The sequence below is a fragment of the Aedes aegypti genome, chromosome 3 (genome assembly GCF_002204515.2).
Source record: "Aedes aegypti strain LVP_AGWG chromosome 3, AaegL5.0 Primary Assembly, whole genome shotgun sequence".
NCBI classification, from domain to species: Eukaryota; Metazoa; Arthropoda; class Insecta; order Diptera; family Culicidae; genus Aedes; species Aedes aegypti.
The window spans coordinates 241,919,093-241,935,183 of record NC_035109.1 but is presented as its reverse complement, the minus strand read 5'-3'; the positions used below and the strand labels follow the sequence as shown (position 1 = coordinate 241,935,183).

Sequence of the window (16,091 nt, the reverse complement as noted above, 5' to 3'; positions counted from 1 at the left end):
CTTTCTCTTCAGATTCGTATGTGTCAACCTATGGACGCATAGATCATCACTCCAACACGGATTCAGTGTGTTTTGCTTATGGTTATCTTGTGTCATAATCATCATGTTCAAGTTGGTCGATTCATTGATATGCGCAATGAGATTGTTATGATGAAATCCATGAGCTATGCTATCGATTTCCATGTTCAAAGCTTCTAAATTGTTTGTGATCAACCCATGGGATGCATAGTGAACTGAATTGCGGTTGAACCTCGTGTCGAACGACAGTCATCATCATGCTTCCAAAGAGAAGAAGCAAATTTTGAAGCTGAAAGTGTTAGATGAAAATTTGTGAATTTGATTTTTCTTTTATTAGTGAAGATGACCGATGTACGAGAATTCTACCTTTCTATAAGAAAACATTGATTATAATGTATAGTTTAGTAGAAAAATCGGATTCCACTAACAGATTTTCCTGGCTTTCAGTTTCGAAAAAATGGAATATGCTTATCCCTGGCTTCCCAAATTATGGATTTGCGGCGCCCCGCTTGTTGCTGGCTCACGGGTTTGAAAAAAAAAATCAAGAGAGCTTGCGACAAGCAGAGGAGCCTCGGATCCATATTTTGGGGAGCAAAAGTTCTTCTACCAAATTTCTTCTTTCAGTCCCATGACATTTATGTTCTATCACACATGACTATCTAAACCTACTACATTTCGAATTCAATAAGCTAATCAGTTGGTTTTCATGATTTAATATTTGGAAATTAATGTTTGTTTCACATGACAACCTAATGTTGATACACATGTTATCATACCGTGAAATCAATGATGAAATCCATATGGCTACCACACTCAAATCATGTGGTTTTCCTCATTGCGCAAATCTATAAGTAAAACACACGACCTTGACGTGTAGATTTTTCTCAGTGCAGCATGGATGTTTTACTTGTCTAGCGTAACAAGTGGAAAGGGTGTCATTAGCATTGCATTACGCAGATTGTTCAAACACTATGGCACGACGTGATAATGAACTATCTCTCATCGCGTGTCTTCTCCGTTATGAGTTCCATAATGATAATAAAAGTACATGAAAACTGTTTCAATTTACGTTTTATTCTCGGTATGAATACGGAATATTCAAATACAGACTCGTCATCGAATTAAGTCTCCGACAGGAAGTAGTTCCTGCTTCTAGCCCGGATTGTGAACGGCCAATTCGTCTTCGAACAGACGTTTTTCTTCCTGGCATTGGAGATTCATCTTATTTGCAGTTTTGTCCTTCATGGCTATCGGTCTTGTGTCTTTCTCGGGCGAATATTGTCCTTGCTGGATTTAATCTTCAGGCTTGTCACTCCGTAGGCGTAGATGCGGCAGGATAACCGTTTGATAGTTGCAAAAAGCATGTTTTTCACACTGAATCCATTGCTATATGCGGCTAAGACATTTTTCCTAGAAAAAAATAATCATAATAAATTATTGAAATTTAAAATCATATAAATATGGATTAACTTACTTTACAATCAGATATTACTTCAAAACTTTTCATCTTCATTATTTATCGCTGTTTAGATTCATCAGACTGAGTTTGGGAACCACTTTGCCAAAATCAAGATGATTCAAGGGTGTGAATTTCGAATCGCAAATTCCTCAGAGTTGCTCAGAGCTACTCTGATCTGCTCCAGATTCACTCTGCTTTGAACACTGTCTTGCCCCTTGCAGTGCCCCTTGTTTGCTTACAGGCATGGGATCGTTTTTTGCAACAGGTGTTTACCTATCCAGCTTTTTACGCTAGCCTTAAAACAACCAGGGATGATTCGACTTCGAAGTTTCTTGTGTACAGGTTTTATGGCTGGATCTTAGTAGGCCGTGATTCTAGTTTGGGGTCGTCCATTAATTAGGTAAGGGTTTATGGGGGGAGGGGGGGTTTGAGATTTCTTACGCGCCATACAAATTATTTTTAATTTTCATACAAAAAATCTTACTATGGGGGGAGGGGGGTCTAAAAACCGCCAAAATTGTCTTACGTAATTAATGGATCGCCCCTTTGTTGATAGAATTGTCATATTTTTTCATCAATATTTGTTTCGGATATTTTCATATCTCAAATCTTATATTCTCATTTCTAATCTCACGGAACGGCAACGGAAAATGGAACCAATTCGCCAGCATGAATCACACCATCTCGACCGACCCGTCAACGAATGGAAGTGAACCAACACAAAGTCGACAAGCATGTTGTAGTTCGTGCTGGCGAACCGATTCCGCTTTCCGTTGCCGTTCCGCGATCATTACGATAGGGCCTAAAAGGTTTTGGTTACTTGAGAAGTTTAAGTGCAATTTTGGCTCAGTGCATCCCATTAGGTCAACAGATCCTTAGTTGAATCACCCCTCGCTTTTGTTTTTCCATCAACGCGAAAATGTGTAAATTTTTTACTGTGCGTTGACTGGCTGTCATTCATCGCGCTGCTCTCTGCTCGGTTGTCATTCATCATCCATCAGTCTGGCGAGAAGTGGGGGAGCAGCAGAAAAAAATCGAACTTTTTCGCGAGATTGATAAAACGCTATTATTGTGGACGGATTTCCGCGAGTGATTACAGAACAAAATCTAATTGTTGTTGGAAGTCATTGTTCTAACGGGTTAGCAATTACATGCCCTAATTGTGCGTGTCGTTTTCGCTTCGCTAGTGAAAAATCCGCTCACAGGCTGAATGGCGATCAGATTCTGAGTTTGTTTTGGGAGTGATTTTTCTATCGGGAGTTTCTCCGTCGCGAAAATTGGCGTGAAAAGTGACACTTCCCCTGAAAAGTAGGACAATTATCGTGGAAAGTAGAGAAACGCAGCCGGAACAATGTATCAGAGCGCCTGCAGTGCCGCTGCTGGTGGCTGTGCGGAACCGGAAAGAACCGATCGGGATGGGTTGATAAGTCACGAATCGGCGGTGGCCCCGGTGGAACACGATTACAGTGGATTCGACATCGTAAAAGCGACCCAGTACGGTGCCATTGGTCGGGTGAAGGAATTGATCGAAGCCGGATGGGATGTGAATCAACCGGACAGCGAAACGGTCACACTTTTGCACTGGGCGGCCATCAATAACCGGAAGGACATTATCAAGTATTTCCTGGACAAGGGCGCAATAGTGGATGCCGTGGGAGGGGAGCTGAATGCTACACCGTTACATTGGGCCACTCGGCAGGGTCATTTGGGAGCGGTCGTTTTGCTGCTGGCAGCCGGAGCCGATCCCAGTTTACGAGACGCGGAAGGTTGTTCCTGTATTCATTTGGCGGCACAGTTTGGACACACGGCACTGGTGGCCTATTTTATCGCCCGAGGAGTTAATCCGGATCTTCAGGACCGGGGAGGAATGACGGCACTGATGTGGGCCGCTTGGAAGATCTCTGCCTTGGATCCGGTGCGATTACTGCTGACCCTCGGAGCAAACCCAAGCCTTGCGGATCACACTCACGGAAATACGGCCCTTCATTGGGCCATTCTTGCACGCAATGCCACTGCCGTCAGTACCTTGATCCTGAAAGGCAAAGCGAGTCTGGAAGTTCCTAATTTGCGAGGGGACACCCCACTAACGATGCTTCAACCGCACCTGGGTTCAATCTGGATCGGTTCGAAAGTATCGGAAAAAGTTCGAGACCTTACCCAACAGTCCCAGCGTCGCAATTTCATCGTCCGCTTCACACTGGACAAGCGATTCCGCTGGTGGAGCATGATTGCCACCCCCTTCCTGGTGTTCTACCTGGCCGGATTAATCTTCTGCGCGGAAACCCTGATCATCATCAAAGTTTTCCTCCTCGGCTGCTTGTACGCCCTGTCTCACACGATCGGTCAGACGCTGTTCGACGAAACGCTGATGGCACTGCTGCCCCTCAGTGTCTACATGGCCACCAAGGCGTGGTTCTACGTGACCTGGTTGACGTATATTGCGCCCACTGTATCCTTTTTGGCGTCGCTTTCGTTCCTAACGTGCAGCGCCGGGTTGTGGGTGTGCTTCCTGAAGTCGTGGCGAGGCGATCCGGGCGTTATTCAACCGACGCAGGAGCAGAGATTCCGAGTGAGTATTTTTCATTTTCTTGTGATCAGAGATTCCTTCAAAGGTTCCTATACAAATTATTCAGGATTTCCTCCACTGATTCCTTCAAAGATCAATCCAAAAAAATCTTAGATGATTTCTTCAGAAATGCTTCAAGGAGTAAGCCAAGGCTGCCTCCAGGAATTCCTCAACACATTATTATATCAATTTTAAAAGATTTTCAGCGATTCCTCTACAAGTTAGTTCCAAGGATACCCTATACTACATCACGCATTACCCAGGAATCACATCACGAATTCTTTCAAAGACTCTTTGCAAGGGATTCCTCGAGAAATTCATCACTAGAAATTACACCAGGGATTTAACCAGGACTTTTTTAAGGGCTTCCTTCTAGGATTCCTCCAGGAGTTCCACCAGAAATTCTACCAGGAATATCTTCTGCAATTCCTTCTAGTAATATTTGTAAAGATTCATCCGGTTTTTGTTTTAATTCTAAGGGAGTTCTCCATTGCTTCATCTATAACCATTTATCCAATGCTTCCTTCAAGAATTCCAGAAAAAAAAACTTCCAAATTAAGAATTTCTACAGCGAATCTTCGGGAATTCTCAAACAGATTATGCGATTCAATCAGGCATTCCTCTAAAATTGCTTAAATAGATTGCTCAAGAAACCACCAAATTTCACCAGCAATTTCTCCCAGAATTCCTGATGAAATTTATCCATCAATTCCTTCCAGTATTTCTTGCAGTTTTTTTTTTTCATCCAAGGAATCCACCAGGAATTATTTTAGAGAAACCTCTAGTTCTTCCAGAAACATATTGAGGAATTTCTCCAGTAATTTCTTTGATGATTCCTTCAAGGACTTCTCAAGAAATTTCTCCATGCATGTTTTTTCCAAAAACATCTTGGAATCCCTGGAAGCTTCTATAAACTTCCAACAAAATATTCCTAGCAAAACCTTTAAAGTATTGAGTATTTTCGGGTAGAACTTCTAGCGAAACAATGGTAGATTTTTCTGGTGGGAGTGTTAACCCTGAACAATTCCTGGTGAAATTCTTTTAAAAATCCGTCTCTCGAAAAATTACTGGTGAAATATTTAAAGAAACTGATGAAGTCCTTGAAGGGAATTACTGGTGGAATTTTTTAGAGATGTACCGAATATTCGGCCGACCGAATATTCGGGCCGAATATCTCGATTATTTTGATTTTGCCGAATATTCGGTCTGCCGAATAATGAAATCTGTTATTCGGCCGAATAGGCCGAATAGTGACCGAATAATAACAACATAAAATAAATTGTAACAAAACATTATGTTTCATACGAAGGAAAATTAAAAAAAAAACGATTAATTTATTCAAGTGATAATACATCAAATTTTCCCTTTGGTGAATTCCATGGATGGAGTTTGATACTAAATGTTTAAAAATGTGATAATTTTTCCGTTCTACGGCATTGCGATGCTGCTCAATATACAAGCCATTCAATATTTCACTCATCTTGCATGGATTGTATTGTGGCATTATTTTTACGTAAACTGAAAGTGCTTTTCACCTGGGTTTTGTAAAAAATATGGAAACAACGAAAATTCAAACTTTTGCTTTTATTACCGCTTGTGCCTATAGGAACACATGCACTATTTCTAATTCCTGTTCCAATAGCTTTACGGCGTAGGCAAAACAAAAAAAAAACAAAATCATATGTTTATTCAAAAAAAAAACAAAGTTTCTCTACTATAGGAACAGTCGGTGTACTATAGGTGCAAGGGAGCTAGAATTTTAAGCATAAAATCATTTCTTGAACAAAATTGAGCTGTGAATCTATGGTACTTAGATAACTCCTGACATTCATGTCAAAAAATATTTTGCAACGATTTATAGAAAACGGTCGTAAAAAGCTACTAGTGCGAATATAGGGGACTGACTAAGGAAACACCGACCCTATGCGATGTATTAGCTCTAATTAATATGAAGCACTTCCAGAAGTCGGATGAGAAATAAAGCGACGTATTAACCTAGTTCCTTAAAAAGTTAAATGGATCAAAACTGCAATCAAAAAGATACAAATCCCTTACTTTAGAAATATAAATCCTCAAAGCTTTTGACTTTTGTTTTTTCTTCGCACGGTTTCAAAAGCTTAAAACGATCATTCCGATCAATTCTTCACCGTAGAAGCTATCCCTATTTAAAAACTAGGTGTTATTCGACCGCAATTAACGGTTTTATACGGCCGAATATTGAGTCATTATTCGGCCGAATGTTTAAGGGCAGATGTTTGCGAATCGCATCGAATGATAGCATTTCCATTATCGTTGAAGAACACATCTTTAACGGCATGAACGACGGGGTCCAAATCGCTTTTTATCTCAGATTTCGTCGTGTCTACGTCCTGTGATACTTTCGGTACCATTGTCCCTCATCATTTGTAACGTCATCATCAGCAGAGTTAGGTTTCAGCTTCTTTGCAGAGTTTTGAGAATAAGTATCAGCTACCTTGCGTTTGTAATTTTCAGTTCGTTGGGATAAGGGCACTCCAGTTTGAACCAAAGCAGCATACGAAGGACCGGCAGCGATGTTAGGTACAGCATGTTGGACATAGCTTTTATATCCTGGAAATAAAGAATAAAATAATATGTTAATCAGTCCACAGTCCGGGAAGTCTCTTTTCTGTGCCTACGGTAGTCAGTATTTATAGCTCAGAAATTCCGTAGGTACGAACAAGTGCCAAGGGTACCAGAGTCATAAGGAATATCACTTGAGATAGGTAGACATGACAATAGCAAGCAGAATCACAGAGGTCGGTTAATAATTTCTCAATGTGCAATTTTACGGTTCATCGAAAAGCTACCGCAGCAATCACATCACTGATTTGCACTGGTCAATCTAAGATACCTTGGATACCCTCTTGATGATTGTTGTTTGTTGCTATTTTCATAGCGTTTTCCCTTTCAAGCATACTATGATTGAATTGTTTGCTTCAATGATAGAATAGCTGTGTTCAATGACTTTGATCGAACTTGCTCGGGGTTGGTTGTACTAGCTCGTATTTTTTGTCAACAAATAACTGTCAAAGCTACTTCGAGCAACTCCAAGCTGCTTTCTCAATGAACGCTCTTTTTCGGTCACCTTCGGTTTGTTATGAAAAACTGTCACTCTCCGCACTAATTTACCGGAATTCCACGTGAAAAAAAATTCGCGCACTTAACAATCCGTATCGCTTCGGAATTTTGCTTTTTTTTCTCAATGTTTACGTTTTGAACGTCAAAAACACGAGCTACTGCGAGCTGGTTGAACTAGCTCGGAGTCTAGCTTCCAACCTGTTTCGAGCGACTCCGAGTTGGTTGGACTCGGCTCAATGAACACAAACCCGAGCGACTCGAAGTAGGTTGGAGTGGCTCAATGAACACCAAAAGCTGACTCGCAAGTGGTTGCAACCAAGTTCGAGCAGCTCGTTGAACACAGCTAATGATTCCGAAGCCTGCGGTAGAATTTTGACAGCTGTGGTAGAACGCTGCGGCTACTGCAAACTGGAAAATTTTCTTAACAACCGTAATATTTCGAAACATTTTTTTCGCAAGAACTTGATACCGAATCAGCAATAGAGCGCTCGAGATTAACGATCCTTTCAGTGGTACTTTTTTGTATGCTGTGCAGCTCATTAACGGATTTCAGAACATACTCACATTTACTTTGAACATCATTAATAGACAATTGATTCTTGCTGCAATCGAAGCAGATGTAACGAAGTGCTGGATTCTGTCATCGCTTTCGCTCCAGTTAAATTAATCTCAGCACATTTCTCGCATACTCTGAGATAACGCCCTAAAAGCCATTGGTAGCCACGTGTGTAGCTCGTTGTTTCTGAGCAAATGAAAGAATAAGCATCCAAACCAACCTCACGGGCAGGTAGATAATGATCCTTTCTTCCACATAGTGTTGTTAAATAACATGAAAATCCATTCAAATGCTCAGAAACAACGAGCTACACACATGGTTACCAATGGCTTTTAGGGCGAGATCAGAAGTTATGCGAGATTTAGAGTGCAAATTTTATCGTACACTGAAAGAAGGTTGATGGTGGAAATTACTACAATCATGGTTAGAATTGACAGACTCGCACCTACGATTTTCAACCGAAGTGATTTCATTATTGATATGAGAACAAGAATTGTATATTTTACCATTATGGCAAGCGTTTTTCGAGGTTGGTGCCTCTGCTAATAAATCTACTATGGCCCCGTTAAATATACTAGAAAAAACGGTTATCTTGATTGTGTTGCAGCATGGTAATATCATTATGGTATTTAATGATAATTAAATTGTTTCTTTGCAAATATTAAAACAGAAAACAGTTTTATTTAACTTTTTGTATTTATATGTCATAGTATTTAATAAACTTTTCGAAGTATGGTTAGCGTTTGTCGAGGAAGTGATGAATCCATCCACAACTTAAAAAATAACAATATCACTAAATCAGTGGTCATGTTTTTCTCTCAATATGCGAATCGAAATTAACTTACCATTTTATATTTATATATATATTTTTCATCAGCGTGTGTTGATAATAACTGCTATCTGCTCTGCTACGATCGAAGAGCGAACTGAACTTTATTTACTGTAAAGAAATATCGCCAAATGTATTCTGAGCTGAGACTAATCGAATTGTTTTCCTCTATAATTCGTTCACATCAACAAACAAATGAGGATTGAAGCAATTCCTACGAAATGTTTACTTACCAGCAATTACTGTATATTCTTCCCAGTCTGCGCTACTTATTGAAATGTTTTTTAATGTTTTTAAACACTTTTTAGATAAGAAAACTTAAAAGCTATTCCGGCGTTGCAATATTTACGCAACCAGATGAAGGACAAAATGGAGGACAATGTATGAACAAAAACGGATGAGAAAATTTATTTCGATTGTAAACATTGTCAAATTGAGAATTTCATTATTTTGTGAACAATAAAAATAGTTAACTGAGCCATAAATTGTCAAAATCTGTATAATGTTTTCAAAGACTTTGTGTTGTTAAATTTACCGTAATAGAATGACCTGAGAGAATGTTAAAATAATGAAATCATGATAATTTTAATTGATTTTATAGTAATTTCGACACCTTTTGACCATTGTTCATTTTACTACTCGGTGGTCGTTCATTTTACGATTGAACTAATTTCAGTGTAGCCAAAAAAGCAATACCGTGTACCCCCGCTAATTTGAACGGTACCTCATGCAAACCATCGGGGTTTATTTTTAATTTGAACATCTAGGTACCCTAGAATCGTGTTTCTGGTAACCTTTTTCACTGTTTTGTTTTGATTTTGCGTTCCGTTCCACAGCGTTCCATTTCACTTTACTCCGTTCCATGAGCTGAATGACGTTTGAACCATTTTTAATCTGAACGATGTGCAAATTAGCGGGGGACAAATTAAAAAGTGTTCAAATTAAATGTGGTCAAACCAACGGGGGTACCCGGTACACTCGATCGCTCTCTGTTGTGATTTTTTGCACACAAACACTGCAAACCACCGATGCCATGGTAGCAAGCGGTGATTTATTCTTTGCATCTTATTCGCCACACGGGCGATAAACAAAGCTTTTTCTGCTATGGACCAATGCACGGGTTCATTAATTTGACATTTGAGCAGTGCCAAATTCACTCGTTGCCATGACCACATAAATAACATGGCACCGCTCAAACGTCAAATAGTGAACTCATGCGTGGGTCCATATGCAAATCGCTTGTTTTGAATCGATCAGAACAGAATTTATTATAAAATCAAGTATCGTACATCCAGAAAACAGAAAATTATGATAACTTCACGACGCGCGTATTTAGAATGATTTTCGCTATCCAGTAATAAGTCATGTCACGCGGAAAATTCACGAATTCACATTAAAATCACACGATGAAACGACACAATAAATCACACCATTGAAGCGCGCTTTGTATTGTAGTTGATCAATTTCTGATAATATGCCTGGCGGAATTCCTTATATAATATAATTTAATTTCTAGATAAATTACAGGTGCAATCTCCGAAGGAACTTCTGATGGAATCCATAGTGAAACTTCTGGAAGAACCCCTGTAGGAACTACAGGGGTAATCTCTGAAGGAACACCTGATGGAATCCTTGGAGGGACTCTTGACCTGATGTCATCAATAGAAGAACTTTTGATGTATTCCCTGTAGGAACTCCTAATGAAATTCATGGAGGCACTCCTAATGGAATCCCTGGAGGAACACCCGATGAAATCCACGAAGGAATTCCTAATTAAATTTCTATAGGAACTCCTGACATAATCCCTAGAAGAACTTCTCTGGTGGAGTTCCAGGTGGAGTCTCCTTAAGAAACTTCTGATGTAATATGTAGAGGAACTCCTGATGGAATCTATATAGGAGGTCCTGTTGAAATTTCTGAAAAAAATTAGTGATAAGATTCCTGAAGGAACTTCTGATGGAATCCCTAGAGAAACCTCCGATGAAATCCCTAGAAGAACTTTCGATGGAATCCATAGAGGAACTCCTGATGGAATCCTTCGTGCAATTCATGATAGAATCTTTGGAAGTACTCCTGATTGAATTATTGGACGAACTTGTGTTCAAATCCTCAGAATAACTCCTGACCCAAAGAGGAACTCCTGATGAAATCCCTGGAGGAAATTTTGATGGAGTTCCTGGTGGAATCCTCACAATAACTTGTGAAGGAAACTCTTGAAATTCTCCTGATTGAATCCCTTGAAACCTGATGGAATCCCTTGAGGAACTATTGATGAAATCCCGTGAGGAATTTAATTTTCGGAAGGAATTTCTAAAGGAATCTTTAGATGAATTCCTAGTTAAATCACTGGATAAAATCTTGGTTAACTTTTTGGAGGAACACCTGGTGGAATCATGAAGGAATTACCGATGAAGGTAAAATTTCTAAAGAAAATCCTGCAGCATTACCTCAAGGAATTCCCGATGGAATCCTTGTAGGAATGCCTGGTACAATTCCTGGAGGAATCCCTAATTGCTCATGAGTTTTCGGTGGTCATTCCGGATCAGAATAACCATTCGTGCATACTTTTGGCAAAAGAAACCAAACATTAAAAATCATAAAATGTAGCGCCATTCATTTTGGTTTTAAGACATAAATACGGGGAATATTATCGAATTGTTCTACCGGAATTCCACGAACCTGTTCCGCATGGACCATGCTGGACCGAAATTTCCAGGGAATGTGCTCCGGTTACATGTTATCTATCAAACCATATGAGAACGGTTCAGATTACTTTTTTGGTTACGAAATTACAGGTGGAAAAAGTTAGGGTCACAAAAGGAACTTTTCCCAGATTAAGCAGATTTCCTGTGACGAAAGTGGCGAAATCCAAATCTCCCGAAGAGTTTCTGAAACTAGATATGTGTGCCTTTCGTTGAAGCCAATGGTGATCTTTGCAATCTTCAATAATCGGCTAAATCAGTTGAAAATCGCCGATTGTTGCACCGACGCTCATTGGAGATTAACACACTGTTCTTTTATGTTAAAGATTGATCTGGGCTAACTTAAATATTGACACAACCCGAACTACGCAGGTTTATGCTTTTAAATCTCAGCACTAAAAATAAGAGCTGCAAAAATAAAAACACATCGGTCTGCATTGAGACGCCAAAGGCAAAAAAGCTCAGAATACACTGTGTAACGCGTAATGCAAACCTTATGGGTGATAATTCAATAACATATTGATAATCTCACATACAACATAAATAACATGAAACTTTAATCAACCCACCTTTTACATAACATTTTTTTCACGTTTCGTTTCAGACCATCATCGAACTGTCCGAACGCGGTGGCGGAGGCTTCGAACCGTCCGCTTTCTGCTCGGCTTGCCTGGTGCGCCGTCCGGTTCGATCGAAGCACTGCTCCGTTTGCGATCGTTGCGTGGCCCGTTTCGATCATCACTGCCCGTGGGTTGGCAACTGTATCGGTAAGTAGATATTTCGTGAAATTGTATTATGCTATATTCATTCATTCGTATCATATCATATCCAATATTGTTTAAAATAAATCGTGTTAAGGATCGAAAAACAGGCTGCCAAACAATCCTGTAATTAGGAAATTTCATATAAAAAAAACTCAAATATTCAACTAGATAGAAATCGTGTTGACTGTAACACAATAAGGTTTGTTACAAACCCTTGAAACCAATCGCACTCAAAATCATCGTCACAAGAACATTATTTGCCCGATGCTAAAATGACAGTGTGTAAATGCTTAGCATGAACAAAGATGACTATCGTACAATCAACCGTTAAAAAAGTTGGTCAATGAATAGTGACAAGATTGCGACGTCTGTTTGTCTGTGGTATATCTTTCCAATTATTATTTCTTATTTTTTTTTTATCGTGTGATGTCATGCTTACACCGCGTTCACATCTAAATGGAAAATGAACCATTATACACTGATGCGAATCATCGTCCTCATTCTCATAAGATTTCGTTCTCAATGCTTGTTGGAAAATTTTAGGCGCCAAAAATCACAAATACTTTATGGGATTCCTCTGGATGTTGATGATCATGTGCGCATGGATGTTGTACGGAGGAGCGAACTTCTACGTTCAGGCGTGCAGTGTCAATATGGAAGAAGGTAGGCTTTGTGCGGACATTCGCCTTTGCTATTTTTGCAACTAGGTAGAGAAATTTATCGTTTCAAGTTTTGTCAGGTCTGTGGAACGCCATTGTCGCGATCGGGTCCTGTAATCCGTGGGTTGGCTGGGTAATGGCGAACGCCCTGCTGCACATGTCCTGGGTGACAGTGCTGACGATTTGCCAGACCTACCAGGTCGTGTGTCTGGGAATGACAACGAATGAGCGTATGAATCGAGGACGTTATCGTCACTTCCAGGCCAAGGGTGGCAAGAGTCCGTTCACTCGAGGTCCCATCAAAAATCTGTTCGATTTCATGGAATGCAGCTGCTTTGGCCTGGTACAGCCACTGAAAACAGATTGGATGCAGTATTTCGACTTCGACAAGCACGTGGAACACGAACCACTGCTTCGACCGGATAACTTTCAGTACGTCTGAAGAAAGCGAACGGAAACTGCGGCGGGAGAGAACGAAACCGAAAAGAAAGCAAACGAAGAAATCGCAACTGGAACAGAGCTTGGAGTCGGATCTGAAACGACTGGTAATCGACAGGATGCTCCAGAACGGTTTGAAGCGCAAACTGATCTGACAATTGCAGTTGCTGATGGAATAGCGATGGTTTGAGGGTATAGAGAAGGCATTTCGTTAAAGATTCTTTTTTCCTTCACGATTGCTTCTCGCTGCTTGGTTTTCCATTTAAGATTGTGATTTTAAGTTGTATCAGGTGAATGAAAGAACAAAGAAAGGCTTTAGATAGTATAGTAGGGTAAAGTTAATTGAATGTGCTTAAATGTGTAGAAATCTGTATTGAGAAAAGCCGATCAACCAAAAAGGCGAGAAAAAGACACGAAGTATATATTTGGTATATATTTATCGTAAATGATAGTACAGATGTTTAAGCAATAGAAATTTAGTTGTAGCACGTTAGATAGATTGTAAATGTTTTCCCAAAAAGTAGTTTTATTAGAAATAAAGACGTACTAGTTTTCAGTTTCTCTCAGAATTGATCACAGTACTATCCTTCTGAAATACATGTATTATGTAGAAACCGGCATATAGATACAGATACCTTTCCAAGAGTGACCATTCTAAATGCAATATACATATGTAAATCTGATTGACAAACCATAGCAACAGTCAAGTGACTGATTATTTGTTTCGGATGAATGTTTTATTTTTTACTATGCGATGATAGTTGCTTTGGCTTGGTAAACCATTAACGGTTTTGCGAATAAAATCCTTGAACACCACCTTGCACCTTTACTGTAATGATAGAAATTAAGTCTTTATCCATGCTTATATTTTTAGAATGTAAGGAAAAGCTGTACTGTATCTATTGCATCTAATCCATAAAACGTTGTGCTTAGGGAAGCACATTTTAATTCCCACTAGCCAGAGACAGCTAAAAAGAATGGAAAATCCAATTCTTCCGAATTCGTAGATCGTTAGAAGAACAGCAAATACCGATTAGCACTTTGATTAACACATAAATCTATGCGGATTATCGAATACTGTAATAAGTCCATGTTGAATGTTAGAAAATCAAGTGCGCAAAATAAGTTCAATTCCGATTTTTGTAGTTTTGTCACAAGACAGTATACCATTCAGAACAATGCGAAATCGGTGCCGTTCGACAATCAATAGACTGGCATAATTTCATTAGTGTTTTTTATTTCGCATTTTGAGTTTTGCTTAAGAACTCAAACGTAATATGATGTCGCTATGCAAATGATACTGGAGAAATGGTTCATTTTAGATGCACTGCAGACTGCTGAGAGGTTGCATTTATGATCATATTCATAAAGCAAACAAATTCGCAAAGCCACTTTGTCCAACGTTACACAGTCTAGTCATGTATGTAAGTTTTACACTGTAGATGCGGGTGTGCGTTATATGGATCGAGTAAAATATACAGACAAATATCGTTGAAATTTATCGCTAATTTGTGTACTGAAAACATCAATAAGATTAGATCATGGTGATACCCACCCATAGTTTTGCAAAAAAAAAAACTGATAAGAAAAGATCAAGAAATCACTATATTAAACAGAACATTTGTAAACTACAACTTAGTGTAAATTGAACCTTAAACAAAATCCTAAACAAAGCTACCGAAGAAGCAAGCAAAATCGATTCAAACGACACCACTCAACGAAAACCAACAGCACTCAACTCGGAAAGGTATATATCATAAAAATGAAAACAATTACAACAAAATAACATTCTCTTTACCCCCCAGTATATGTATAAACAATCATAGAATTGAATTCCTGACTTCAAGTCCACAATTTCAACTATTATGTAGAAAGTGAATTCATCACAGAGAGAAACATATAAATGCATAGTTCTACACTTCTATCCGCACATTGATTGCACACACGTATGTGTATAAGTTGAATAAAACTGAGAAAAAAACAGTTCACTTGTGGTGTTTCATTTGCTAGAGAAATTCTTTTCCCACAAAATATCCAGTTCTGATTTGTTTAACCCCTCTACCGGCAGCTTTTTTGGAAATTTTTGGCTTCGAAACATTTAAACAAAAAATAGAATGATAAATTTCAAAATATTTTTCATTCCAATAAAAAAGCTATTTCTACTAAATGTGTAAAGAACTCAAACAAATATGGCGAATATCTTTTAATTTTCCTGAAAACCAAGAATGTTTATCAAATGATCTGAAAGTGCCTTCAATAATCAAAGTCCGATATGAAGTAAATACATTGTCTTTTCGAACTTTAGAAATCAAATAGCCTTTCCCTAAAAATGGGATTCAGATTTATGGACATAAGCATCGCACCCAGAAAATTTCTCTGGACGCCGTTTTGTATTTTTGCATGGATGATATCTTAGAGTAATCAGGGTAGTGACTGACCGTCTTGAAAAAAAATCAACTTTAGAGACGTGTTAGTTGAAAAAAAAAATCAACAAACAAAAAGATATCTATCAGGAACCACGACATGAAAGTTTGATTCCTCATTTGAATGGGAAATTTTTAAGAGTACCTCTAAGATTCTTTTGAAAATTCCTCTGACATTACGACAATTATAACAGATCGCTTTGCTGTAGATTTCTTTCACATAGGTACTATGCCACTAAGTTTGCTATATGTTACAAGGGATATATGAGATACATCACGTGAAGAAATAACCAAAATTCATAAAAAATGGGCTTTTTTGCAAACTGTTTAGCTAGCTGGCGTACTAGGGGTCCACCAAAGGACTACCCTTAAGTTTTATCGAAAACTAGCGACGAATGACATAAATTAGGAATTCTAACGATGGGTGCCGATGGCGACCTGGTTTCAGCGAGAATTGCTCACTTCGATAGTCATTTTCCCCTCAAATGGTTTAAATTATCTTCGCGGTCAACCGATTTCGATTTTGACAGACGAATAATATTTCTGAACAAAGTTGACAAATGATTAGTTACTCTCAA

General features: G+C 38.9%; 1 protein-coding gene across 2 annotated transcripts; it reads left to right on the top strand.

Moving 5' to 3' along the window:
• The first annotated feature begins 2,449 nt into the window (after nt 1–2,449).
• On the top strand, nt 2,450–15,073 carry LOC5568388 (palmitoyltransferase Hip14). 2 transcript variants are annotated; one of them, XM_021855392.1, is made up of 4 exons: nt 2,450–4,046; nt 11,834–11,996; nt 12,537–12,656; nt 12,733–15,073. In XM_021855392.1, exons 1-4 carry the CDS (start codon nt 2,829–2,831, stop codon nt 13,092–13,094), a joined length of 1,863 nt encoding a protein of 620 aa, XP_021711084.1. In that variant the 5' UTR covers nt 2,450–2,828; the 3' UTR covers nt 13,095–15,073. The 2 variants fall into 2 exon arrangements, with proteins under 2 accessions (XP_021711084.1, XP_021711083.1); XM_021855391.1 differs by having other exon boundaries at nt 12,724–15,073.
• The last annotated feature ends 1,018 nt before the right edge of the window (nt 15,074–16,091 follow it).